Here is a 27,327-nt window from a genome sequence, read left to right on the forward strand (position 1 = left end):
CCCCCAGCCAGCCCCACCACCTCCATGAGGGCCCTGGGGGCAATCAGCGCTGCCCACATAACCCCCTCTGGCTTTGTGGCTGGGACCTGCGTTCAAAGCCCCAGCGGCTTTTCAAAGCCTCAGCGACCCGGAGGCAAAGCTTCCTTGAGGGCAAGCCGGACCCACAAAAGGCCCCTGAGGGCTGGGGCTGGCAACAGAGGGAAATGGCCAGACCCTCATCCATCCATTCATTCATTTTCACCTCGCCCAGTGTCTGTTGTCTAAATGCCAAGTGCCAGATAATAGTGCTGGAAGACACCACCGCCATCCCAAGCTCCAAACAGGGTCTGGCCACAAGACCATGAGGTGGCTACCAGCTCTTGCGGCTCAAGTCATGTCTGATGCAGTCCTCTGAGAATGTCCGGATGCTGTGCTGTGGGACAAGCCTGCAGCCTCTCATGGTGACAAGGCCAGTCCCTGACAGGGGTCCTCGTCCCAAGCTCAGACACTGGTGGGGCCAGATGTGAGTATCTCCAAGTCACAGCTGTGTGCAATGGGTGTGGGCAGGAGGGATGCTCTTGACCCTACCAGACACCTAAACAGGGAGCCGGGCACGGCCCTGTTGCTCCTCATGGCTAGGGGCTGTCTGAAGCCCTCATCATTAACCCTCCAGACAAGGGTGAGTCTCCCAGATGCCCTATTGGCAGAGCTCCAGGCCGGGCCGACCGCGCCATGGTCAGAGCAACCATGAGACACGCTTGCCCACTGGCACCACAGCAGCCAAGACCCGGGCCCGTGCAGGGGGCTGCTGGAGGAGGGGAGCTCAGAACCTCAGGACCACGCCATCATGCTTTACCAGAACCACCCACAAATGCCACCGAGGAGGCGAGAAGGGACTCCTCACGGGGCAGATTTTATCACCTGACAGACAGGGAAACCGAAGCCTAGTGAGGCATGGAGGCCCCAGGTTACAAGGAGCCAGTGGGAGGAGCAGCTGGTGAGACCTGAGGTCCGGGCTCAGATCCCACCTCCTTCCACTGTTCCAGAAGGGAGGCGGGTCCCACCACACTGCCTGCACCTGGCTGCCCTGCCCCCAAGTGCTCACTCACCTCGGACTTGAAGGAGGCCTCGTCCTCTGAGTTGGACTCCTCTACCTCCAGGGCCTTTTTGGCCTCCCGGGGCTCACTCTCGGCCTTCACCTTCTCCCCTCTGGTGCTGCTCTTGTCCTTGGCCGGCTTCTTGTCCGAGAAGGAGGAAGAGGTGCGGGGCGAGGTGCCTGGAGCACTCCGGGACCCCTTCGAGCTGCTCTTCTTCTGCTTCTTGGCGCTGGGCTTTGGCGAGTCGGCGGTGGCCGGCCGCTTGCTGGAAGCCCGGGGTGGGGGTGGGGGCGGGGGTGGGGGCCCACCCTTGGGGGATGTGCTTTCCAGCTTGGTCTCTTTCAGGGCCATCTTGGGCTCCTTGAAGGCAGCCTTGGGCGGTGGTGCCTTCTCCTCCTTGGGCAGCCGGCCCTCGCCCAGCTTCCGCGAGGTGTCCTTAGAGCTTTTGGCCTGCTCACGCTCCAGCTCCTTGGAGGAGCTCTTGCTCTCGGAGTCTTTGCGGGGCCGCTCCCGGTGCTCCTTGGTCACCTTGTGCGGCTTGGAGGCCTTGCTGCTCTCCTTGTTGGCATCCTGCAAAGCCAAGAGCAGGGAGGGCAAGGGGAGAGACAAGGTCACGTGGCATTGCGGGGCGCCCTGCTCCGCCACCCCTGACCCCTACAAAGCATAATCCACCTGATTCAGCCTCAGCTAGAGAAACTCTTCCATAAAGCAAAAAGGTAAGGCAGCAGGTGAGAGTTTTAAATGGAGCTGTCCCTTTAAACTACTAGGAAGTGTCAGCTGGTCCCCAGCAGCTGCAGGCTAAGATTCCCCTCAGAATTGAACTGACATTCCCTGAGGGATTCAAGAAGAGCACAGGCTGAGTCAGGCAAAGCATGGCCACTTCGCCCGCACCCGCCCGCCCTAACACCTCGCAGCTGGGCCCAGGCAAGTCAGAGGCTGTGCTGGCACTGCGGGGTGCTGGCGGGCACTGGATGCAGCCCTGCCCCTCATCTCAGCCTCCTTCACCCAGCACTCATGCTACGTGCGGGAAGCTCAGTGCTTCCTGCTCGGACACTCACGGCCTTCCTTTCTGAGCCCCGCTGGCCCCTCTCCCCAGGACTCCACACCCCCAGGGTCCAGCCAGCTCAGGCCTGGCTTCGGGGAGCCAATTGCTGAGCGCCCACTGGGTCCCAGGTACCGCACGGAGCAAACAGCTCTCGGGCTTCTCAGAAGGGAAACCGCCTGGGTCGCTTTCCTAAAACACCGAGGACATTCCTAGGTCTCTGCCTCAGAGGGTTTAGGGTGGAGCTGGACTCGTGGGCTGATCCCACTGAGGACAGAGGTAAGATGATGGCAGAGAGCAGCAGGACACAGGCCCAGGAGCGAGCCCAGCTCTGTGACCTGCACACTGCAGGACCCAGGCAGAAAACCCCAGCCATCTGTGCCTGCTTCCTCGAGGAAGGGCAAGGCCACCATCTCACTGGGCAACGGCGCAGGCCAGGCTAGCAGCGAGCACGCAGTGTGGGGGCTGCCAGCACCATGGCTGAGTTGGCCCAGCCTGCGGCCAGCCTGGGCGCTGCTGCTTGTATGCTGTATGTTTCTGCCCTACACCCCATCCGACAGGCACACTGCCAGCACTCCCCGCGGTGGGAGCCACGCCTTCACCTTCCCTACAGAGACCCTGTATCACCCCACGTACCCAGGAGCACTGAGCAGGCTTCTCTGCCATCAGCCACCTGGGGCTCCACCCTTGCTAGGAAAGGAGCAGCGGCCAGCAGGTGCACGGCGGCCCCAGAGCCTGTCCAGACGATCGCGTACGTGGCCTCCCGGCACAGAAGCCAGCAGCAGCCAGACCCTGAAGGCCCTGGGGAGGGGCTCCGGGAGCAGTGAGAGTACCAGGGAGGAGGGGGGCCACACTTCACAGATCCCCCAAAGACATGCGGGAGGGGCAGGCTGGGCAGAGGCCTCTCAAAACCACCTGAGTGTCCAGGGACAGACTCCTCCCAGCAAAAAACCACAGGGCAGACACAGCAGCTGCCCCATGGCCAGTCTCCTGGGCTGGCCATCTTCTTGCAAAGCCACAGCCCACATTCAATGTCAAAGGCTCAGGAACAGTACCAGTGGCTGTGAGGCCTCTGCCACCTCCTTGGAGAAACGGCAAGCCCTGTGCCTGGCCTGGCTCTTCCACATGGGACAGTGGAAGTGCCCCCAGAATCCCCCCAGCTGGCCTGGGCCATGCAGGGCTATCAGGGGGTATCCCCTTGGGAGCTGGGGTGTGGAATGGGGCTGTGCTCCACAGCAAGCTACTCCCCAAGGAGGGAGGTGTGAGACACTGCAATGCCACCTGCCACCCTGGCCTCTTCCAGCAGGGGACACATGCCCAGCTGGGCTGCAGGAGCTCAGCCGGGGTCACAGCCACCAAGGGCAGAATGAGAGCAAACTCCAAAGGCATGCCAGAGGCCCCTAACACAGTTCCCACTGTGTGCCCCTGGCCCGGGGTCAGCTGAGCCACCGCTGCCACCAGGGCCTGCCCGGCTAGAAGGAGCCTTCCCACACAGGAGCACAGGCACCCGACACCACAGCTTCTGAAATTAGGCACTACGTTTTTTTTCTTTTGTTTTTTTGTTTTGTTTTGTTTTGTTTGAGGCGGAGTCTTGTTATGTCACCCAGGCTGGAGTGCAGTGGTACGATCTCGGCTCACTGCAAGCTCCACTTCCCGGGTTCATGCCATTCTCCTGCCTCAGCCTCCCGAGTAGCTGGGATTACAGGCACCTGCCACCACGCCCGCCTAATTTTTTGTATTTTTAGTAGAGACAGGGTTTCACCGTGTTAGCCAGGATGGTCTCGATCTCCTAACCTTGTGATCCGAATTAGGCACTAAATTTTAAGCATAACGTGAGCACTCTCCAGGGTGAGAAGCCATCAACATCACGTTTGCAAGGTTGTCTGCGAACCTCCCCGGGAAAGAGCAACCAGGCCAAGTACCTGACATTACATGGGGTGACACCTGGCTCCCTGCAGCTGCTGCCAGGCAAGGCCGTGACAGGGTCCTGCCCCCTCTACCAGGCTGTGGTTCCTGCCTGCCACACCACTCTTGGGTGGGGGCTGTGAAGTGGGGACAAAACCCCAGGACTGAGTACCCCAAAGCTGCCGCAGCTGCACTCACCAGCAGTCCCCCGGCCTGGGGATTCTGATGGGCAAGGCCCCAAAAGGCCCACCTATCCCATCTCTCTGGGCTCAGGGAACCCTGCTGAGGCCCCTCTGCTCGGAGCACATGGCCCGGCCACTCACTCTCCAGGCAGAGAGCCAGTGACCAAAGGAGGGCGCTCAGCCGGGCAAGAGGCCACCCAGGGCTCCACGGTGGGGCCGGCAGCTCATTCGCCAGGCTAGGGCTCGGGGCAGAGGGGCTTTCTCAGAATGCCCTCAGCAGACAAGTGCCTCGGCAGGACCCTGTGCTGCCCGACGCTCCCCACAGATGCCGCCTACATCTCTCCACCCGGTGGCTGGAGAAGCCTCCAGGGACGGAGAGGGTGGAGCCCACAGGCCTCCCGAGCCTGGTGGATAAACTCACCAGCTGGGGCCTCCAGGGGTCTCAGAGACACTCTGGCAAGAGACACCACCAGCAGCCCCAGCAGACGCAGCCCCGCCAGCCCCAGGGAGGGCACCTCTCCAACCAAGAAGTCCTTTCTACGCAGGGTTTTAGGTGGCTTGAAGTGACCCGTACAGAAGAAATCCTGTTGTGGTGGCTGAGAGGGACACCACCAAGATCCCCAGCAAGAGCTTTTCCTTCATTGAGCCTCCACAAGGCTCAGGGAGAGACAGGCCAGGAGGCCGAGTGGGGAGACCCCAGGGTTCCGTTTCCTACTCAGAGAATCTGGCAAGTCTGACGATTTCTAAGACCTGCTGGCCTTGGGGAAAGAGCCAGAAAGACCTGCCTGGGTGCTGCGGTTCTTCTCCCGCGTGGGTGACGGTGAGTCTGTGAGGCAGCTGGACTTGCCTGTCCCGCCTGGGATGGCCGGGCCCACACGCAGGGCCCGGCAGACAAGTGAGGCGAGGAGAAAGGAGAGGACCAGTGGAGAGATGTGTGGGTGGTGGGCACCGGGCAGCTGCCCCGAGGGCCCGTGCCACTCAGCCTCCAGGAACGGCTGCGCTGAGTGGGTGGCTACGGAGGACTGGGGCGTGCTCAGGGGTTAAAGGGACACTGATGCCATCAAAGGGCTTTCTAGCTTGTCTTCTGAACTGCCGCTCAGGGACGGTTTAGAGAGAGAAGCCTCAGAAAGGCCGAGTGCCACCCACCTGACTGACTGGGCTGAGATGAGACCGTAAAAACTTTCTTCCACACTGGAATTCAGCTGGCGCCCACCTGGCTTCCCCTGCCCTTCCCCACACGGAACTCTGCAGTGAGCCATAGCCCGAGATGCAAAGCCTGGCACAGCCAAGGGCAGGAGTAGCCCCAGCTGCCCTCAGGAGGGTGGAAGAGGTGGGCAGCTGCAGCCTAGACAGAGACACTCTACCCAGCGGCCACCCCAACAGCCGTCAGCGAAGGTCTCAGGGCTTCAGGCCGAGCAGTCCTGGGGCCCTGCCATCACTTGGCAGAACGGGAGAGGACTAGGCAGGGTCTCTGGCCTCAAGATGAACAGGACAAAGAGCCCATGATCACGGGCTTATTCCTGAAATCCTAGGGAAGCGGCAGTGCGCAGCGAGGGGTGTGCAGAGAGCTCAAAGAGGAAGACACCAAGGGAGCGAGTTCAGGTGCGGAAGGCCCAGCCCAGTGGAGGGAGGGCGCCGGGGCCAGACCCACCACAGCTGGGCCCCGGCGCTCCCACGCGACTGGGCCTTCCGCCTCACTAACCTTGGAGCCGTGGGATGGTTTGGTCTTCTTGGGGTCAGAGAAGGCAGAGAGTGGAATTGTGGGTAACATGGGGTAGTCGGGACTGGGCCTGGACACCGTGTCTGCTCCTTCGGGCATTACCATCACCTAGTGACAGAGAAGAGACAGTCATTATCGATGGGCAGGGGGCAGGGGGCCCACACGGGCCGGGCTGAAGGTGGTGGGGCTTCCCTCTGCAGGAGGGGAGAAGGGAGAGCCTGAGCGCTTTCCCGAAAGAATCCCAGGCACTTCCCTGCTGGGGACTGGGTGCTGAGCACGCAGATGAAGCAGGCATGGGTGGGGAGCGAAGAAAAGCCCAGGATCCCAGGATGGCTGGGACCAGGTGGGGCCACGCGGCCTTCCGGGAACAGTGGACCGGAGGGCTGGCCCAAGAAGACTTGCGGAGCACACTGAGAATCATGAGAAGGCAGCTGTGGCCGAAGCCTGACCTACGCACTGAGGTTTAGGGGGAACAGCTCAGAAGTGTGAGAGGCCAGCCAGACGCCTGCGACAGGCAGGCAGCAACTTCCCGGGGTGCACATGGGTGCAACTCCAGTGGGTCCCACGTGCCCGGGGAATGAGCCGTCCTTGGTGTGCGGTGACTGCAGCGGACCCGAACAGGGCAAGAGCACCCAGACTGAGGCCGAGACCAAGGCAGACGACCTGTGCCTACCGAGGGGGCTCTCTGCAAAGCAGGCCCGAGTGAGCCAGCGAGCCTTCAGCATGGGGCATCTGCTCCTGTGCTCCGTCAGAGGCTACGGATGACGAAAGTTCTGGGGTCCTTCCAGGAGGGCTCCCAGGAAACACCTGCTGTGCAGGCGGAAGCTTGGAGCAAGGTCTTGAAATAACACTGCAAGTTAAGGAACGCCACCACCACAGAGAAAAGCCTCCCAGATGGCCGCAAGAGAGAACAAAAGAAGAAAACACACTTCAAAAAAAAGTATTGAAGTCAGTAGAAGAAGCACCGCTAACAGCCTTGAGCACCTGCGGTTCCCGGCCAGCCAAGCCTTTCATCTAAGGACGCTGATGTCATGCGGCCATGGGGACATTGGCTGAAAAGAGGCCATGGGCCCCTAGGGTCCCTGCTCTGAGCTGCTTCTCAGAGCCTGTCTGACCATAACAACTCAGCACTGACAGCACATGTGCCCCAGCCGTCCCTGAAAACACACCACGGGAGGCCCTCCACGCTCTGGAGCACGCACACCATGCAGGCTCACGGAGGAGCCACAGAAGGCCGCCGTGCACAGACAGGCTTGCCAGGAGGCTGAGCCCCATTCGCTCTCAGGCCCATTCCTTCAACTCTCATGGTAATTTACCTTCTTTCCCCTCAAAACAATGCCCTAGACTGACTGTTTCAGGATCACACAGTGTCTCGCTCTAGCACAGACCCTTGAGAAAAAGGAACTGGGAACTGAACACGCGGATGACTCCCACCTCCAACAAGCACTGCCAGGAGGACCAGGCTCCCCGACGGAAACACAGACCCTCAGCCATGAGGGCAGAGAAAAGACACGGTCCTAAGGGGCACAAGGCTGGAACGGCGGGAAGTCCTACCCTCTCTCCCATTACCGATCTCCAAGCGACCCCCAGTGAGAGGAGCAGAGAAAGCAGCGCTCGCTGACACAGAAACCAGCCCCTCCTCCCAGGTCTCCCAGCATCCACGGCAGGGGGCTGGGGTCACCTGCTGCTAGACGGCGGCCACTGCCTGGTCCCAGGAAGCCCCGAGAGGAGCCCCTGCCACCGAGGCCTCCGGCTGCTGCTAAGGCTGAGAGCCCCACTCCAGGGCAAGCCCTGGAGGCCTGGAAAGTTCCTGCCCAGCCAGCCAGCTCCCCAGACAGCCCGCCCTCAGAGGGCAGAGCGCCCAGCGCCTGGGGCAGAGACCCCCCACGGCGCCCGCTTCAGCCTGCGCGTCTCTCTGTGGAGCCAGCGCTCCCTCCTGACCGGCCCTTCCTCCCAGCCTTGCCCCGCGCCTCCTCCCCGCCCCTGGCTTTTATGTGTTGAGACGATGCCCTCAGAGCCTTCATCACTGTGGAGCAAAGGAAGCCGCCTCCCACAGGGAGCCAGGTCCTGGCTGCAGCCCAGAGCGGCCCAGGGAACGCCACTTCCCACAGCCACGCCACCACGGAACCTCCGGGGACGCCCAAAAACACCTACTGCAAACGTGGTGAAAACACCTGGCCATCAAAGAAGGTGGAAAAGCGGAGCCAGGAGGGCGCTGGAACCCAGCCCTCACATCCTCGGGCCACCCAGCACTCAGCCACGCCATCCACACAGACCCACGCCGGCACCGCCCTCCCCAGATCAGAACCACAAGCGGGGCTTTACAAGGATTGCAGCAGGACTCACTCAAGCTTCTACATGGACAGACGCCTCCTTCCTCTTAGGAGAACGACGGCCACCAAGGACCTGATCGTGCCCCATGAGGAGGAAGGAGGACTCCCCAGCCCGACACCCACAGCCACGGTGCCCCAAATTCACTCAGGAGGCGACTCACCCCACCCGCATACGCCACACGTCACACATACCACATACACACCTGACACATTCACATACTCCCCACAACACACGTCACACCATACATGCGTGACACACCACACACACTTCCCACAAGTGACACGACACACACGCCATGCACACACCATACATGACACACCAGACAGCGTATGTACATACCACACAACACACATATACACACGCCACACACACCCCACGCCCCACATGTGACACCACACACCACTTACCCCTACATGCCACACATGCCACACACTGTACATGCCACACCCCACACATGTACATGTCACACCCCACATGTACACACGACACACACCCCATACCACACATGCCACTCACACCACACACAAGACACATGCCACACACAACACACGTACATACCCATGACACACCACACACGACACACACCACGCCACCCCGGCCCGCTCCATCACAGCCTCAGGCCGGCACCCAGGCAAAGGCTCTGTGGCCCTGGGCCCCGAAGGTGGCATTGCTATTCTGTGACCAGGCCTCAGCCAGCACGTCCCTCCCTCCACGCATCCCTCCTCCATAACCACCACCAGCCCTGCGCCCACCCTGTTGCCAAGAGCCCTTGTGGGGAACTCTGCACCCCCACGGGGTCCGGAGGGCTCAACTCCAGCCACCGCATGGGGGTCCCGGCCACACGACTCCTGGAGAGCCCTGGCCCCAGAGCTGGCACTGTCGTCTGGCCTCCCGAAGTCAGAGGTGATGGCGATGCGCACGGCAGGGGCCCTGTGCGGAGGCCCTGCCCGGCTAGTTACAAGCCAGCTCCAGGCCCAGCCACGCGGTCAGACCGGCCTCGCGCCCATCCCTTCCCAGCACTTCCTGCAGGAAGGTGCTAATTACCCACGGCCACCCAGAAGCACAGGGTGACCCGCAACGAGTCACCTGCAGCCACCACGCCCCGGCACAGGTTGTGGAGCTCCCAGGTCCCCTCCAGCTCTGTTGGGCGCTGCCGTGTGACCTGCGCCTCGGGTCTCGGCCCCCAGCACCGACACCTCTGGCTGGGCACAGGGGGCCGAAGCAAAGCAGCCTCGGTGGGGCAGCCCCTTGGCGGGCAGGGGCGGGGCACACTCACCCCGCCGGCCCGCAGGAGCTTGTACCGGAACTCCGTGGTGGGGTTGTTGAACGTGAGCTTCTCACAGCGCAGGTGGTTCACAGGTGGGTTGCCTTCCAGGTTCAGGAACAGGTCGTAGGTGAAGCAGACCTTCCTCGGCTCCTCCTGAAACAGACAAAACAAGAAAGTCTGCATCAGAGGGTGGCCGTGGGGCAGGGACACAGCTCCCCATTGGCCCTGGTCCTCCCCTCTCCCTCACCAGGCCTCTGCTCCCCTCCCTCTGATTTGCACCCACTTCTCTCTCAGGGAACCTCCTGCCCTGCCCTTATTCAAAATCGACCAGCTTACTATGTGCAGCTAACTGGGTCTTGCAGGCCCCATGGCAGAAACAAAGCTCATTCATAGCCATGCTCTTGGACTGTTACGGGAAACATGTACCCCCTTCAACCCTCACAGTGCCACTAACGGACAGGGAAACCGAGGCACAAAGACACCAACTAACGCGTGGCAGCACTGAGACCTGCCCCAGACTTCTGAGGCCCACGATCTCACCACCTCTACTCCCTGCTTCCTTTGCAGCCAGGGCCAAGCCCAACAGACGCAGGACGCAGGATGCAGACTCAAACGACAGAGCAGCACCCAGAGGGGGCAAAAGTACAAGGTCACGACCCAGTTTCCAGGAGGCTCTGTCCACTTTGGGTGCCGCCCCACACCCTCGCCAGCCCAGAAGACAGGGGGACGCTCTCCTGGCGTGGGGCAGGCGCTGATGGATTTTCCGCACAAAGGTGTGAGGAGTTGATGGGGTGGCCTGGAAAAGGGCTGTGAGTGACGGGCTGTGATGAATACAGAAAGGCCAGGAGGGCTCAGGGCAGGCAGGCTTGCAGGAAGCAGCTGTGTGAACGGGCTCCTGTGGAGGCCCAGCAGCATGTGCAGGGGCTGCGTTTCTGTGAACCTTGAAATTTCGAAGCAAGACAATTTCTCTTTTTTTTTTTTTTTTGGAGATGGAGTCTTGCTCTGTTGCCCAGGCTGGAGTGTGGTGGCGCAATCTCGGCTCACTGCAAGCTCTGCCTCCCGGGTTCACGCCATTCTTCTGCCTCAGCCTCTCAAGTAGCTGGGACTACAGGCACCTGCCACCGTGTCCAGCTAATTTTTTGTATTTTCAGTAAAGACGGGGTTTCACCATGTTAGCCAGGATGGTCTCAATCTCCTGACCTCGTGATCCACCCGCCTCGGCCTCCCAAAGTGCTGTGATTACAGGTGTGAGCCACTGCGCCCAGCCGAAGCAAGACAATTTCACCTGCTTTTCCTTAAGAACCCTGCCCCATCCCAAATGATGTAAGCCACAGGTCCCAGGGGAGTGTGGAAGAACCGCACTATGACAAGCCCGAATGTCACACGGAGGAAGGGAGGTTTTCATAGAAACAATGTGCACGGGCCGGGCGCGGTGGCTCACGCCTGTAACCCAGAACTCTGGGAGGTTGAGGCAGACGGATCACTTGAGTTTAGGAGTCTGAGACCAGCCTGGGCTATGTGGCGAAACTCTGTCTCCACTAAAAATACAAAAATTAGCCGGGCGTGGTGGCAGGAGCCTGTAATCCCAGCTACTCGGGAGACTGAGGCAGGCAAGAGACTCACTTGAATCTGGTAGGCAGAGGTTGCAGTGAGCTAAGATCGCACCACTGCACTCCAGCCTCGGCGACAGAGAAAGACTGTCTGAAAAACAAACAAACAAGCAAACAAACGTGCAGGCTCACGTCCTCCCATTATGGGCAGCTGGTGCTTGACAAGGGTGACGAGACCACTCAATGGGGACCGAAGAGCCTCTTCAACCAATGGTGCTGGGACAACTGGATACCCACCCGGGGGAGAATGGTGGTGGCCCTACTCCACCCACACACAGAAAACAACTCAAAATGGATCAGAGACCTGGACATAAGCACTAATGACACACAGCTCTCAGAAGAAAATACAGGTATCAATCATGACACTGCATTTGGCAATTGTTTCTTATAATACAACACCAAAAGCACAGGCAACTAAGGAAAATTAGATCACGTGAACTTTGGAAACATTTCAAAATTTTGGCCCAGGCATCGTGGTTTATGCCTGTAATCCCAGCACTTTGGGAGGCCGAGGCAAATGCAGAGACACGGGTGAGTGGGTACTGGGGGCGGGTGGGAGGTGCAGGAGTGGCTCTAACAGACACAAGGTTTTTTTCGGGGGTGATGAAAACATGCTGGAATTTAAAAATTGTGATGATTGCACAACACTGTGAATATCCTAAAACCACCAAATCTATACACTTTAAAAGGCTGAATTTTATGGTAGGTAAATTACAACACTCTTTGTTAAAATGCAGTCCACCGGGATAAAAATAACTAAGAGGATGGGTATCCTGTGAAGACTTCTGAGTTGAGGAACACTGCTGAGAAGCTCGAGACATCACACCGGCTCGGTCAGCAGTGGAGACGCAGGGCAGAGCTCCGGGCCCAGCGTCCTCTGCACCCTCTTTATTCTCAGCCCTTTCCCCAGCAGCCTAAGCTCGCAGGTGCACGACCACACCCTCAGTCCTGGTGAGAGGGGACAGACCAAGGGGCTCAAGGTGCTGCAGCGTGCCATCTCTCCCCAGCCTGCCTGCAGTGCCGGACGGTTCGCACGGGTGGCACCAGGCTCCGCAAGCTCTGGGGACAGGTGTCTCCTGGGAGTCGGGGCCCAGCTAGCAACACAGTTGGCAGCGGCAGCTCCTGCAGCCGCCCACGAGTCCCAAGTGCACCTGCATGGGAAGGAGCCTCCAGAACCATGAGTCCAGTCAGAGCAGACAAGTGAACATGAACAGGTTCCCGATCCAAGGCCAGCCAGTGTGGCCGACAGTGACCTTGTGTGGAAAGCCCCGATCTCAGAAAAGTGGGTCTCTGCCCCAGCCCCAGGCGGGGAGGCGTGACCTGTCTGGGCCAGGCTAGGGCTCCCTCCCCTTGTCCGAGGGGACATGTGACTTAGGCTTGGGTAAGGAGACGGAAGGGAGGGCGGCCTAGGGAGGGCTTTCCTTCCCAAGTCATAAACAAAACTGCAGGGACAAAGTTTCTCGCCACCTCTCTTTGTCCTGCCAAAACACGAGAGGTGGTGCCTGTGGGGGCGGCCTCCATCACAGGACTACGTGGAGGGATGCCAGCCCCTGGCGCCTCTTGCCTTCTTGTCCTGTAAGAAGACCAGCCCCTACAGGAAGCCCCGCTACAAACTTGGTCCGAGCAACTGAATGTATCCCTAAATGACACGCCCCCCGCCAAGTCCACACTTCCCCTGCGCAGCTTTCCTTAAGGACTCAAATGTGGCCACGTGCCCCTCCTCTGTGCCCCCTGCCTTTACGGAGACACTTGTCCCAGGGGCGTGGGTCCCTGCCAAACTGGGAACCTGGGGCTGTGAGGACTCCTCTCCTGTCTTCCCCCGAGGTGCGCAGCTGGCCTAGTTCCAAGTGAGCCAACTGAGTGAGATGCTAGGGCAGATTGGAGGGGGGATGGTCCAGCAGCAGGGGTGGGAGGGGCTGGGAAGGCTCCCTGGAGGCTGTGGTGGGGTTGAAGGATGGCCAGCAGCCCGTCAGCTCAAGAAGGGTTAAGAGGTGGACGGGTGCCCAGGCTGGACCGCCAGGAGCATGCACGGCCTCACACAGGAAACAGTGGCACGGGCTGTGGTGTCCTCACGGGACCCCCGGGCTCCAGCACGGCTGCGGTGGAGACAGGTGGTGGCGCCGACCCTGGGGAGAAGGGCCTTGGCCGCCCCTGCGGAGGGGGAACCCTGTCCGGAGGTGGAGGAGGGTTTTCAGTTCAGGAGCAACGGTCACATCCATGTCTCAGGAAGCCACACCCTCCGGCTTATGGCGCAAAGGCACTTCTGGGCGCAGGGCTGGCTGGAACCTGGCAGATAAAGGGGAACGAGGTGGGGGAGGAGAGCTCTTGTCTTGCCTTTCCTACAGAAGTGACACCACTAGGTGAACCCGGAGAAGGCAAGCAGCTAACCTGCACAGACTGTCCCAGCTGACCCAAGAAGGACTGTGAGAGCATCCTAGCACCTCACCATCCACTCGGCCGGCAGCAGAGATGTGGGCAGTCACACAGAGAGACCAAGCCTCCAGATTCCGGCCCCCGAGACACGGACACATGAGTCAGAGGGCGATCCTGAGTGCCACTGCATGGCCACAAGCAGCAAAAACCAGATGGTACCAAGCTCTGTGGGACACATGGTCCTGACTCTTCACCAAATAAATCGCAAAGCAAAAAAAGAGTGCGTGAATGAAAAGGGGGCGGGAGAATCTAGAAAGGAATTTAAGAGACAAACCAAAGAATCACAGTGTGTGGATCTCATCAACATCCTCATTCAAACAAACAAACAAAAAAAAAACAAGACTTTGAACACTGGCATATTGAGAGACTAAGGAATTATTAATCATCAATTAATATAACCAAGTAATACGGTAACATAAGCGATTACTAATTCATGGGTATGGTCCTGATAGCACTGTCTTGTTAGAGGCCCCTTTTGAAATATTTACACATGAAATGAGGACGTCTGGGATTTGCTCCAGAATGACCAGGAGGGCTGTGCAGACTGGAACGGGCTTGGCTGTGCAGGGACCACCTTTGGGTGGGTGACGGCTACGAGGGGGTTTGTTGCATCTGCCTCTGTAAATGCTTCAAACTTTCCCTGGTAACTTCTGAGTGGACGCTGGGCAGCAAGGCTGTGCAGAGGATGACCGCGGCTGGGGGGCATCCTCGTGCAGAAAGCCTGGGGCCTGACGGACACCAGTGGGAGCCTGGCCACGGTCCTGCCTCCTAGGCCTCAGGTTCTTAACAGGCAGCATGGGGGGATTCGCTGCAATGCCACAGCCACAGCGCTCAGCACCCTGCCTAGCGCCCACAGAAACCGTGAGTGCCCCCACAAAGCAGCCTGGGCTAAGAAGGGCACCTGGGGAGGCGCAGCCAGACGGTACCAAAGCACTGGAACACCCCAGGGACGCTCCCTAGCTCTGCCCACTGCCTGGCACAGGGCACCCTGGGGCTCAGAACCGGGTCCTCTCCTCTCCACACTCCTGGCCACGGCTGTGCACCCTGGCTGCACGGCGAGTCCAGCCGCTTCTCCCGAGCTCTTTGGCCAGCCCCTCTCTCCTGGACCACCTGCCTCCTAACCGTCACCCGCTTCCACCACAGCCCCTTTCAGGCCACGGTATCTCCATGGGCTCAGAGCTCACCCCAGCCCACCAATGGCCTCGATGAGCCTGGAGGAGGCTCCACATCCTCGGTGCAGCCAGCGCGACATGCTGCCTTCTTCCACGCCTCCTCCACCCAGCTCACCCCTTCCTGACCCCCGCCCATCCTTACCCCGGCCTGCTGCTGTCCCCAAGCACAGAGCACAGTTCACTCTCTGCCAGCTCTCCTCACAGTCCGAAGCATGTCTGTCTTCTGTCCCTGCATCCCACTGACCCATGAACACCACACACAATGGGACTGTCCTGTTTTGTTCCTGATGGGCCTGGTGCTGGACTAGCACCATGTCTGCTGAACATCCCTAAATACTCATGTATCCACCAAAAATGCCATAGGCGCCTACCATAAGATCCCAGCAGGGATCACAGAGAGGAGAGGTCTCTAATCTTACGGACAGTCAGAGCACACAAAGGCGAAACAGTCACGCGGCAGTGACACCGGTGTGACACCAACTGTACCGTGTCACAGTGTCTGCAGAGCTCTGACAGTGACCAGGCACTTTCTAAGCACTCAGCGGATATGAATGCTTCACAGCCCCAAACCCAGGTGTTCCTGGTGTCCCCCCGTCACAGATGAAGATGCTGAATCGGACAGGGGATCTGGGCAGCAGCAGAGCCAGCGCACCCCGGCAGAGGTTCTTGGGAAGCCCCAGGTCTTGGAGAGGTTCCTGTTGCCCACACAAACCAAACAGGGAAGGCAGCCACGACGAGGAGACCCGGCATGTTAACGACTGCAGAGAGGGGCAGCACCGAAAAGCAAGGAGGGCACCCCCTGCTGGCCAGGTAGAGGTCACGCCCCGAAGCAGCCTGCGGCCAGCACCCTGGGATTGGAATTGGCTGCTAGAAGCTGCCAGTGAGTCACAGGCACTGGGAATGACTAAACGGCACGCCCTCTACACAAGACCAGGGCCTACAAAGCTTAGGAGCATCCCAGGGGGCTGCGAACCCCTTCCTGGCTACCCCTGGAAACCAGCCTCCTGGGAGATGTCGGGACAGCAGCTCCTTCATGCCCCTGAGGGCTGGCAGCAGGCTCCGTGAACACTGGCAAAGTCAAAGGTGGCTGGCCAACCAGCCTAGGTGGGACACCCTTAGCGACTCCAGCCGGACTGTGCTGTGACCCACTAATGTCAGTAGCCTCCTAGAGTCACGTGTTCTCGGGCCGGGCCAGGTCACGAGCAGCTCCCCACTCCCAGGCTGCTGGCCACGAGCCAGCATCTCTCTGGCCTGGGCAAACTAAGATGCAGAGGAACTGGCCAAACAGGTGCCTGCGCCAAAGGCCGCAGCATGCACCATCCCGTGCCCGGGGCGGGGAGTCCAGGCAGCGAGCCCGCCACGCCTGCCGGTGCTCCTTGGGATGAGGAACACAGGCGCCGAGTGGCCAGGCCGGCCTTGGCACGAGGCACAGCAAGGCAAAGGCCCTGTGGTCAGCGGGCCACGCGTGGAGTGCCTGCTGCTGCCACCACCTCTGAGAGGCCACACTCCCTCTGCCTCACACCCCATCTGGAGGACACCCAGCCTTCCCTCCCAATCCTGGATGTGACGGGAGAGCAACCAGCCCTCCCGCAAGGTCTTCCAGCTCCTGCCGACCCCGGCTGTCTCCTGGCCATCTCTGCCCTGCCAAGCTCGTCCAGTGGCTGCCCAGCATTCCCCTCTGAGGCCCCAGGGTTCACAGACACATGCTAGGCTTAAAAAAAACATTTTGGCTGGGCGCGGTGGCTCACGCCTGTAATCCCAGCACTTTGGGAGGCTGAGGCGGGTGGATCACAAGGTCAGGAGATCGAGACCATCCTGGCTAACACAGTGAAACCCCATCTCTACTAAAAATACAAAAAAAAAAAAAAAATTAGCCGGGCATGGTGGCGGGCGCCTGTAGTCCCAGCTACTCGGGAGGCTGAGGCAGGAGAATGGCGTGAACCCGGGAGGCGGAGCTTGCAGTGAGCTGAGATCGCGCCACTGCACTCCAGCCTGGGTGACAAAGCGAGATTCCGTCTCAAAAAAAAAAAAAAATTTTTTCACAAGGGAGGAAAAAAGAAGTGGTGGTGGCGGGGGGAGAGGCAGGGTGAGGGGAAGAGAGAGAGAGAAAGTGGAAAAGAGATGGAAGGAAGAAAACGGTTCAAAGATGCTTAAGAGAGGCCGGGTGCGGTGGCTCACGCCTGTAATCCTAGCACTTTGGGAGGACGAGGCAGGAGGATCATGAGGTCAGGAGATCGCGACCATCCTGGCTTACACGGTGAAACCCCGTCTCTACTAAAAAAATACAAAAATATTAGCTGGGCGTGGTGGCGGGCGCCTGTAGTCCCAGCTACTCAGGAGGCTGAGGCAGGAGAATGGCATGAACCCAGGAGGCGGAGCTTGCAGTGAGTGGAGATTGAGCCACTGCACTCCAGCCTGGGCGACTAAGTGAGACTCTGTCTCAAAAAAAAAAAGATGCTTAAGAGACAAAGCAATCAAGAGAAATGCTTGGGCCTGGCACAATGGCTCACGCCTGCAATCCCGGCACTTTGGAAGGCTGAAGCGGGAGAATCGCTTTGAGGTCGGAAGTTTGAGTCCAGCCTGGTGCACACAGTGAGATCTCATCTCTACAAAAAAATTTTTTTTTAATTAGCTGAGAGTGGTAGTGCACCTGTAGCACCAGCTACTCAGGAGGCTGAGGCAGAAGGATCCCTTAAGCCCAGGAGTTCGAGGTTGCAGTGAGCTATGATCAGGCCACTGCATGCAACCTAGGCGAGAGTGAGACCCTGACTTAAAGAGGGAAAGACAGAGAGAAGCTCCAACCTTACTTGAATCCTGACGTGAACACGTTAATTTTAAAAGATGTATGTCCACACACACAGAGCCTCCCTCAGTTTTTGCAGGGAACTAGCTGCAGGCTCTAGAGAGCTGACTGTGTGTGTGAGAGATGACAGGGGAAACTGATGGTATTGGGCATGTGATAATGTTAAAGAATTACTAATTTACCAATTTCTAGCCAGAATGATATTGTGGTTAAGGTTTTTGTTTTGTTTTAAGAATCTTATCTCTTACAGGCACAGCAGGAAATATTAGCAGATTAGAAGACGTGATGTCTAGGACCTGATTCAAAACAACCCTTGCGGGGAGAGAGGAGAAAGCACCCCATGCAGGCTGGCGGCTGTGGGAGCCGGAGGTGAGGGGCGGCTGCTCTGCCATTCTCTCTGCTTCTGTGTATGTTTTTTACGTCATCTATATTAGAAAGGAGAATTAAATAGATATGCCTGGCTTGGCCCCCAGCCTGCCTCACAGCTCTGAATTTGAATTCAACACCACCTGTGTCCCTTCCACCCTGGCCCTGTCCTGGAGCTGGGAAGACAGTGGGGAACCAGGCAACTCCCCGCCATGGAGCCCAGATGGAGCCCTCCGCCAGGGCCTTCTCTGGCCAGCGGCAAACGCCTTGCTCTGCTTCAGGAGGCTACCTTGGCACTAGGCAGCGAGCCCTGTGGGGCTGGGTGTGGGGCCACAGGCCTTACCCTGCCATGCCTTAGTCAGTCCACACCAACACTCCAGGAGGGCATCACTCTCTCACCAGCTGCTAGGAGAGGAAGCTCAGATTTCGTGGCATCTGGCCATTTACCGAGGCCTCACAGAACCAGTAAGTGCCAAATCCCCTAGTCCACACATCAAAAGCCTCTCGCGTCCACAGAGCCCTGCCTCTCCTCTGCACACAGCTATAAGGCACTAGGCTCTCGCGTTCACTGGTCCACAGCAAACTGGAATGGGGCTGACACACAGTCCGGCGAGAAAGCAAGGGAAGACAGAAATGTGGAAAAAAGACGTCCAAGAGGCAAACGACCTCATCCCTGAAATCCCACGTCCAGGATGCGATCCGACCGAAATATCCACAGAGTACAAACAAATGTACGAGGGGTCACCGAGGCACCCCTGCAGAGGGAGACCCCGAGATGCCAAATGTCCCCCCCAAAACAGTCAGATAAATGACAGCTGACACAAATGCCAGGGAACACGACATGGACCCTGGCCAGAACCAGGCACAGCGGCCTGTGCTGACGCTGGAGGGTCACAGGCAGGGAGTTCAGAGGTGTGAGTCACACTCACACCCACACTCACATACGCATGCGTACACACACCCACACTTACCCACATGCACACCTGTGTACTCACACATGCACATGCACACACCCACCCGCCCACACACCCATGTACACACACTCATACACATCCATACTCATCCCTCACCTACCTGTGTACACACACACACAAACACACCCGTGAACACACAAACACCCCCACCCTCATACACTCAGACTTACACACACACCTATGTACATATACACACCCACTCACATCCACACACCTGTACACATACACACTCACACACACACTCAGACTCACGCACACAGAGAACTGTTTCGGAAGGACAAACATTGCTTATCATAGAGAGGATTTCAGTTCCTTGTAATCTGCATATATCACCTTGGCTTTGTCATCAAAAGAAAAACTTTCTTTTTTTTAAGGCTTAGGTAAAACAGCACAATGTGACCAGGAGTCAGAGGACTCCTGGGTGCTGAAGTGGCTCAGCACTGGCTCACTGTGTGACCCTGGATGGGCTGCTGCACCTCTCTGAGCCTCAGAGAGAGGCAGGAATCAAACAGGAAGGAGGCAGAAAGGCCGGCGGTGCCTCTGGCTGGGAGGACAGTGTAGGCAGCATTAGCCCAGGCCCCTTCATGCCTGCCTGACTGCTCAGCGTGGGAGGCCAGGGAGACCCCAGCGGCCCCGCCCCCTCCCACACGTGTGCTCAGGGCCTGCAGCCCCATGTGAAACAGCGAAAGCCAGCCACCTACAGGCCTGCCTGGAAGAGGCTGGCCCTGGTCAGGGGAGGCGGGGGAGTTTTCTTCTTGTACCCCTGAACTTCAAACTCCACTGTGGAGCACGCTGCCGCCACTGGAAGGAGCTCAACAGACACAGCAGGTGACGCAGAGGGCGGGCTCCAAGCGGAGCTGGCCCCGGCACTCACCATGCAGCTGGAGCAGGTGACGCTGCCCGTCTGTGCTCAGCGTCCTCACCTGTGAAGTGGGAAAGGCAGAACCCACCCCATATACGGGCGCTCAAGTGCTACTCCTCATCCCACGCTGGCCCAGAGACCCCCGGGACACACCGCTGGGAGAAGAAAGCAAACCACAAGACTGAGAGCACCACGGAACCCTACAGCTCTCAGATTCAAAAGCGCTGTGGGGGTGATGTCAGACGCACAGGGAGAGACTGGACCCCACACTCAGCTACGAACCTCCCGAGAGAGCAGGAGAATTCAGGGGCAGAGGGATGGAAAAGGGAGGAGCTCCAGTTCCTACCCTGCGTCCTTCTGTGCTTCGCATTTCTGATAACCAGAATCAATTCCTGCATCGATGAGCAATTAGAAACCAAAACGAGGAGGCAGAAAGGCAGACACCACATTTTAAAATGCTCTCCATGGAAACAGACGTTTTTAGACTTAAAGTTGGCTTCTATTAACTGGAAGCCAAACTTAATGATTTCTCCTCAGTCTGACACCAGAAAGGGGAGAAAGCAGCCAGCAACGTAAACACGTGTAAAATGGCAGTTTGAAATCTGCACCGTAACAAATGAAGACAGGAGGAGGTATCCCCAAGATGAGCCCATGAAAGTCACCGGCCCAATGCTGCCAGGCTGAGAGCAGCTGAGCTGAGACCTGCGAGTGGTCAGTCCCGGGGCCTCCTGCCTCCCTCACGCCCAGTATGAGGACAGCCTCTCTCTACCCTGAACTGAGGCCGCCAGAACCCACAGCTCCTAGACCCCCACCCCATCCCGAGAGCCCGTGTCCCCCAGGCCGCTGTCAGGCAGAGTCCAGCTGGAGGCAGGGTCCATTCAGGGCTCCACAGCACCAGGCCCCTAGCACCCCCTCTGGACAGCACCTTCCCTGCTCTGGGAGCCACAGGGCAGATGCCTTCGTCCTGCGGCCCTGTCTCTACAGGAGGCACAAACATCAGTCAGGAAAAACGGCCTCAGAGAAGCCAGGAAAGAATTTTATCAGGCACATGCCGAGATAGGAAATTTGGGGAACATAATAGGCGCCTTCAATGCCCAGCCAATTCTTCCAGCCCCTTCTCTAGGGACCCACGAGAAGGCATTCTGGGCCTCTGGGCTGTCCCACCGTCCCAGCCTCGGAGGTCCTGGGGTGGCCGTGGCGAGCGCAGGGTTGCGCAGCACCTCCTCTCTCCCTGCAGCGATGGGCACTTTCGTTCTTTCCTTGTGCTTCTCTGCCCGGCTCCAGACCCGCCCTCTAGGAAACACAGATGCGTCTGGGGACCCACTTCAGGGAACAGAAGGATGCTCCGGGGAAAGACAGACTGCGCCACAGCTGGCACGCATCCATGCGGCTTGTCACAACGCGGCAGCTCGGCCCTGCCCTGGGTCCCCGCACACAATGTGGCTTCTGTTCTGGCTCCCTCGGCAATCCACCAGCCAAGGCCTCCCCCTCGGCCACATCAACCGGCCGATTGTCCCTGGCGGAGTGCTCTATGGGCTCACCAGAGGGGCTGCCCGCCTCCTGAACTCTGCAAGGCCCCGGGAGCCTGGGAGCCAGGGAGGGAGTTGCTTGCAGAAGCGTTGCTCCGCTTCTGCGCCAGCAGGTCGGGGGCAAGGGGAGAAGACAATGGGGGCCCAGAGGGGGCTCCCTGCCTCCCTGCCTCAAGACCTGCTCTCCCCAGTCTCAAACTGAGCGCACGCAGGGGCAGCCCAAGTGGAACCCGTATAGGGCAGCATTTGCAGCTGAGAGCCATCTCCACTCTACGAGGGTGGCGGCTGCGCAGGGCACCCCGGCTTGGTGTCCTTGGAACCTCCCCTGGCATGTGTGACTGCCTAGGGCCCCCCAACACAAGCCACCCAGGATGTGTCAGGAAGATGCCTCTGAAGGTCTTAAGGCTCTGAGGCCAGTGCGGTTTAACTTACTTTTAAAACTCTCCACGTAACGCCCTTCCTGTGCCCTCAGACATCTGCGTGTGGGAGGCCACGGTGGACTGGTGACGGCTGTGGCTCCCTGTCCAATGACAGCTTGTTGCAGGGGTTGGGGAGGAGGTCTAATATCAGTGGCAAATAACCAAAATAAACTTCTTTTTCACACTTGGTCGTTTCTAACACTGGACTGTCTCTCACAATCAGTGCGTACCCCTCGTGTGTTTTTTCTCCTGCTCTCAGGATGGGTTCCTTCAATTGAAGTCACAGGAGACTTAGACTGAAGGAAGAGGAATCTGGGGTCAGGGGCAGGGCAAGTTTTACCGCCCCAAACAGCCACACTCCCCTTTCCTGGTGCTGTTGGTACCGGGTTCAACAGAAACAAGTGCCCCGACTGGCATCCCCTCATGTGACTGCATCTACAGGGCACCTGGGGGGGCTGCGAACCAACGCCAGCCACAGGAGAGGAGAGCAGGCCACTGTCATCTCAGACGACCCCTCTCCCCGTCTGACAGCAGCTCTCTCTACCCCTCTGTTTTGCCAAGCACACCAAGCCGGAAACGCAGGACTACTTGGCAGCCAGCACTGGCATGAAAGCGACAAAGGTGAGGGCTAAAAGGATTGCCAAGGAAATTAAGTCACATCAAATGATGCCTCAGAGAAGAGCTCCTGAGTCCAGCTGCTGATCTTGGCTAATGCCTCAAAACAAAGCAGACAAAAATCAACCGTGCTAAAGTCTGCTGGGAACGTAAAGCGGGAACGTGGTGGGGTCACCAAGCGGTAAAGCTGAAAGAGACCCTGAGAGCCGGTCCCAGCCCGAGCAGGGCCATGAATGTCAGTGGGGGCCCCCACCCCGGGAAGGCTCGGGGAGGCCGGCAGCCCCAGGCCCCTGCCCTGCCCAGGACCAGGGCATCAAAGCCCCCCAGGTCAGCTCTGCAGCCCCTCCCGAGGCCCTGACCCTGCCTCCTAACTGACTCCAGGGCACAGACAAGCACTTCCTGTTTGGCAGCCACTGAATTACTTCTGGGAGAGATGGAGCCAGGTCTGCATTATAATGTCACTGACCTACTCCAGAACATCACGGGACAGGCGTGGGACAGGCACCTGGCTGGGGCTTCTGAAGCCACGGCCACAGAGCTTACGCCCAAAGAGGCAGGGGAACCCGGAAGACTCAACCCCTTATGCAGGATCTAATGGCAAATGCCACCATGTCACCCCCAGCGGATGAGCAGCTCTGCCCATCCAGCTCACCTCCCTCACACTCGCCCCAGCCCCCGCTTCATCACCTAGACTCTGCCTTTCAAACAGCTGCCCCTCCCCCTAGAAGGGACCACCCCATCCTCTCAGCCTCACGTAAGAAGAAGTCAATCGGCCGGGCACGGTGGCTCACGCCTGTAATCCCAGCACTTTGGGAGACCGAGGCAGGTGGATCACGAGGTCAGGAAATCGAGACCATCCTGGCTAACACGGTGAAACCCCCTCTCTACTAAAAATACAAAAAAATTAGCCAGGCATGGTGGCGGGCGCCTGTAGTCCCAGCCACTCGGGAGGCTGAGGTAGGAGAATGGCGTGAACCCGGGAGGCAGAGCTTGCAGTGACCCGAGATGGCGTCACTGCGCTCCAGCCTGGGAGACAGAGCAAGACTCCACCTCAAAAAAAAAAAAAAAAAGAAGTCAATCTCGCTTCTTAAGAGAACCCACCCGCCCCTTTCTAACTGGGTCCCCGTGACACACTCATAGCACCCAGCCCCTGGGCTTCCTGGAACTCATTCTGATGGGTCACCTCCTCTCCCGTGTGTCTGCTGTCTCCTGCCCTGTCAGTCTGTGAACTCCACAAGAGAGGGGAACGTGTTCACTTGGTCTTCACTGAGCCTGGACTTGGTAAATATCTGTCACATGAAGAAATCCATGAAACTCCAGCAAAGAACGGAAGAAAAGCAATTCCTCCTCCTCACTGTAAACGAACATTAAAAAAAAAACAAACAAAAACCCATTTGCGAAGAATAAATGACAAGGGCCTCCCTTACTAGATACCCGCTACCCTTTGGCAGTCTCCCCCGCCTCTCTCAACAGTGGGCTTGGTGCATGCTGCCAGCGGACAGCGAAAACAGAGGCATGGGCCTCAAGTGAGGCAAAGGGTTTCAGACACAAAACGAGAAGCACTCGCCAGAAAAACAACAGTAAGCCGTCCATCAAAATAAAAAACGTTTGCTAGACAAAAATATACTATTAAGAAAATGAGAAGATAAGCCACAGACTGGAGAAAATATTTGCAACTCATATACCAAGTACAGGACTTGTATCCAGAGTATATACAGAACTCTTAAAACTCAACAACAAGAAAACAGCTAACCCAATTTTTTTAATGAGAGGGAAGGGCAAAATTCTGAACAGATACTTTACCAAAGAGAATATGTGGGTTGCAAATAAGCACGTGAAAAAGATGCTCATTACCGTCAGCCGTCAGGGAGATGCAAATCAAAACCTAACCGGGCACCACTTTACACCCACTAGGACGGACAGCTATAATCAAAAAGGCAGAAAATGAGTTGCTGGTGAGGATGTAGAAAAATCAGAACCCTCTTACCTGGCTGTGGGGAATGTAAAATGGTACAGCTGCTGAAAAGCAGTCTGGCAGTTACTCAAAAAGTTAAATAAAGAACGGGGCCAGGTGTGTTGGCTCACGCCCATAATCTCAGCACTCTGGGAGGCTGAGGCAGGAGGATCACTTGAGGCTGGGGGTTTGAGCTCAGCCTTAGCAACACAGTGAGACTCTCTTAACAACAAAAAAAAAATTTAAAAATCTTTTCTTTTTTCCTTTCTTTCTTTCTTTTTTCCTTTCCTTTCCTTTTCTTTCTTTCTTTTTTTTTTTTTTTTTTTTTTTTAAGAGATGGGGTTTTACCATGTTGCCCAGGCTGGTCTCAACCTCCTGAGGTCAAGCAATCCTTCCACCTTAGCCTCCCAAAGTGCTGGGATTACAGGTATAAGCCACCGTGCTCAGCCCTTAAAAAAAATTTTTTTAATAACTCAGCGGGTGTGAGGGCCGGGCACGGTGGCTCACGCCTGTAATCCCAGCACTTTGGGAGGCCGAGGTGGGCGGATCACGAGGTCAAGAGATCAAGACCATCCTGGCTAACACGGTGAAACCCCCTCTCTACTAAAAATACAAAAAAATTAGCCGGGCATGCTGGCAGGCACCTGTAGTCCCAGCTACTTGGGAGGCTGAGGCAGGAGAATGGCGTGAACACAGGAGGCAGAGTTTGCAGTGAGCCAAGATCGTGCCACTGCACTCCAGCCTCGGCGACAGAGCGAGAGTCCGTCTCAAAAAATAAATAATTAATTTTTTTTTAAAAAAGAAAAACTCACTGGGTGTGGTGGCATGCACCTGTAGTCCCAGCTACTTGGGAGGCGAAGGCAGGAGGATTGCTTAAGTCCAGGAGACAGAGGCTGCAGTGAGGTGTGACTGCACCACTGCACCCCATCCAGCCTAAGTGACACAGTAAGGCCCTGTCTCAAAACAGACAAACAAAAAACCCAAAAAGTTGGCCGGGCACAGTGGCTCATGCCTGTAATCCCAGCTACTTGGGAGGCTGAGGCAGGAGAATCGTGTGAACTCGGGTGGTGGAGGTTGCAGTGGGCCGATATTGTGCCTTTGCACTCCAGCCTGGGCAACAAGAGCGAGACTCCACCTCAAAAAGAAAATAAAAAGAAAACAGAGGAAAAAAAAAAAGGGAAAACAACCTGACCATATTCAAGGGCTGGTGAGGATTTGGAGCAACAGGAACTCTTCCTGCTGATGGGGCTGTAAAATGGCACAGCCCCTTTAGAAGAAAACCACTAGGCAGTTTCTTAAAAAGTTAAATAGACCCATATCATGTGACCTAGCAATCTCCACTCATTTACCCAAATAAACTGAAAACATGGTCACACAAAAACCCACACGCAAATGTTTAGGGCAGCTTTATTCATAATCACAAGAGCTGGAAACAACACAGACGTCCTTCAACAGGTGAACGAATAAACAAACCGTAAGGCATCCATACAGCAGAACACTCCTCGAAAAAACACAACAAAACACAAAGATTCATTCATACAGCAACATGGACAAATCTAAGTGCGCTTTGCTAAGTGAAAGAAACCAGATACAAAAGGGCTACATATTGTCTGAGTCTTATGACAATCTGGAAAAGGTAAACTACAAGAATGGCAAACAGATGAGCAGTTGTAAGGGCTAGGGGTGAGAGGGGGGACTGACTTCAAAGGGACAGCAAGTGGGAATCGGAGGTGGGAGAGGCGGAGTCCCAGGAGATACATGACTCTCTGCATGTTGAAACCCAGAGTAAACGTCACAGAACACAAATTAAAAAATCAGTAACTAATAACCAGATGGGCAGAGGGGGCAGACCCAAGATGAAATGCAACTGAGACTGACGAAGCTAACTGTATTACAAATGCATGATATGACCACCCCAGGGAAAGGGCTGCCACAAATAACCTTGTACCCTTGCAGCATTCTAACTTGACAGAAAGAGCTGCATGCCAATGCTGAGCCCTAGCTGCCAACACAGGAGGGCTGGCTGTTGATTCTGAAACTACTTTCCAGGTATCCTGGAATTAAACGGGTAAACAAACACAGTACAGATAACGGGAGCCAGGCTTCCCCCTTCAGAGACAGCTACAAGGCAGCAACTGGGGAAAGCGTGAATGAGCCCGCTGGTGCTGGATGGAGTTGGCAGCCTCAGAGGAACGTACGTTTGTTTTCATATTACACAGATAGATACAGAACTAAACACAGATGTAAAGGGTGGGGGTGGTTTCCTAGCTCTGTCATCTGAGAGGACCTAAATGCAGCGACAACTAAGCAGCCGTGAGCACACTTAGCTCCCAGATCTTGGCTTTTAAATACCATTCTCCAGCAACAGGAACTAAGGCTCCTGGGAGCAGTGGAAGATTCTAGGGCTGAGGCAGGGAAATACAAGGTGAGCCTGTGGTGCCAGAATGTGAAAGCACCCCCAAAACCATGGGAACATGATGAAATGACAGGCCCAAATGCGAGAACAATTTCAATAACAAACAGGTAACAACAGACTGGATTATAACCCCAAAGAAAAACCAAATACCTATGAATCCATCCATGTTGATACAAATAACTGAATACATAAATGGAAGAGAAGGGACGGCTCTTCCTTACCGAAAAAGTCCAGTTAATAAATGTAGAAAGGAAGGAGGAAATTAAAACCACCAGTAGGCCACCACTGGGGGAGGCTAAAATTAGTGGGTGGTACTATGGGTTAAGTAGCCCTCATCCAAAATGCCTGGGATCAGAAATGTTTTGGATTTCAGATCTTTTTTTAGATTTTCAAATGTCTGCACTATTCTTACTGGTTCAGCATCCCTAATCTGAAAATCTGCAGTTTAAAATGCTCCAGTGAGCAGTTCCTTTGAGTGTCATGTTGATGCTCAGAGTTTCAGATTTTGGAGCATTTTGGTGTTTTTTTTTTTTTTTTTTTTTTTTTGGTGTGTGTGTGTGTGTGAGACAGAGTCTCACTCTGTGACCCAGGCTGGAGTGCAGTGGTATGATCTCAGCTCACTGCAACCTCTTCCTCCTGGGCTCAAGC

The 27,327-nt window shown here is 56.8% G+C and overlaps 1 protein-coding gene across 2 annotated transcripts in view; it reads right to left on the reverse strand.

Annotated features, from left to right (window-relative positions):
• The window catches only part of MLLT1 (MLLT1 super elongation complex subunit), a 70,149-nt gene that overhangs the window by 10,839 nt on the left and 31,983 nt on the right, over nucleotides 1-27,327 (reverse strand). The window contains exons 4-6 of one of the 2 annotated variants that reach the window (XM_054463153.2): nucleotides 9,536-9,679; nucleotides 5,908-6,033; nucleotides 1,089-1,646 (exon numbers count right to left, since the gene is read on the reverse strand). In XM_054463153.2, the coding sequence (XP_054319128.1) occupies nucleotides 1,089-1,646; nucleotides 5,908-6,033; nucleotides 9,536-9,679 (828 nt within the window). The remainder of the gene's footprint in view (nucleotides 1-1,088; nucleotides 1,647-5,907; nucleotides 6,034-9,535; nucleotides 9,680-27,327) is intronic. The other variant, XM_054463155.2, reaches the window with a different exon arrangement.

This window comes from Pongo pygmaeus, chromosome 20, assembly GCF_028885625.2.
Source record: "Pongo pygmaeus isolate AG05252 chromosome 20, NHGRI_mPonPyg2-v2.0_pri, whole genome shotgun sequence".
NCBI lineage: Eukaryota > Metazoa > Chordata > Mammalia > Primates > Hominidae > Pongo > Pongo pygmaeus.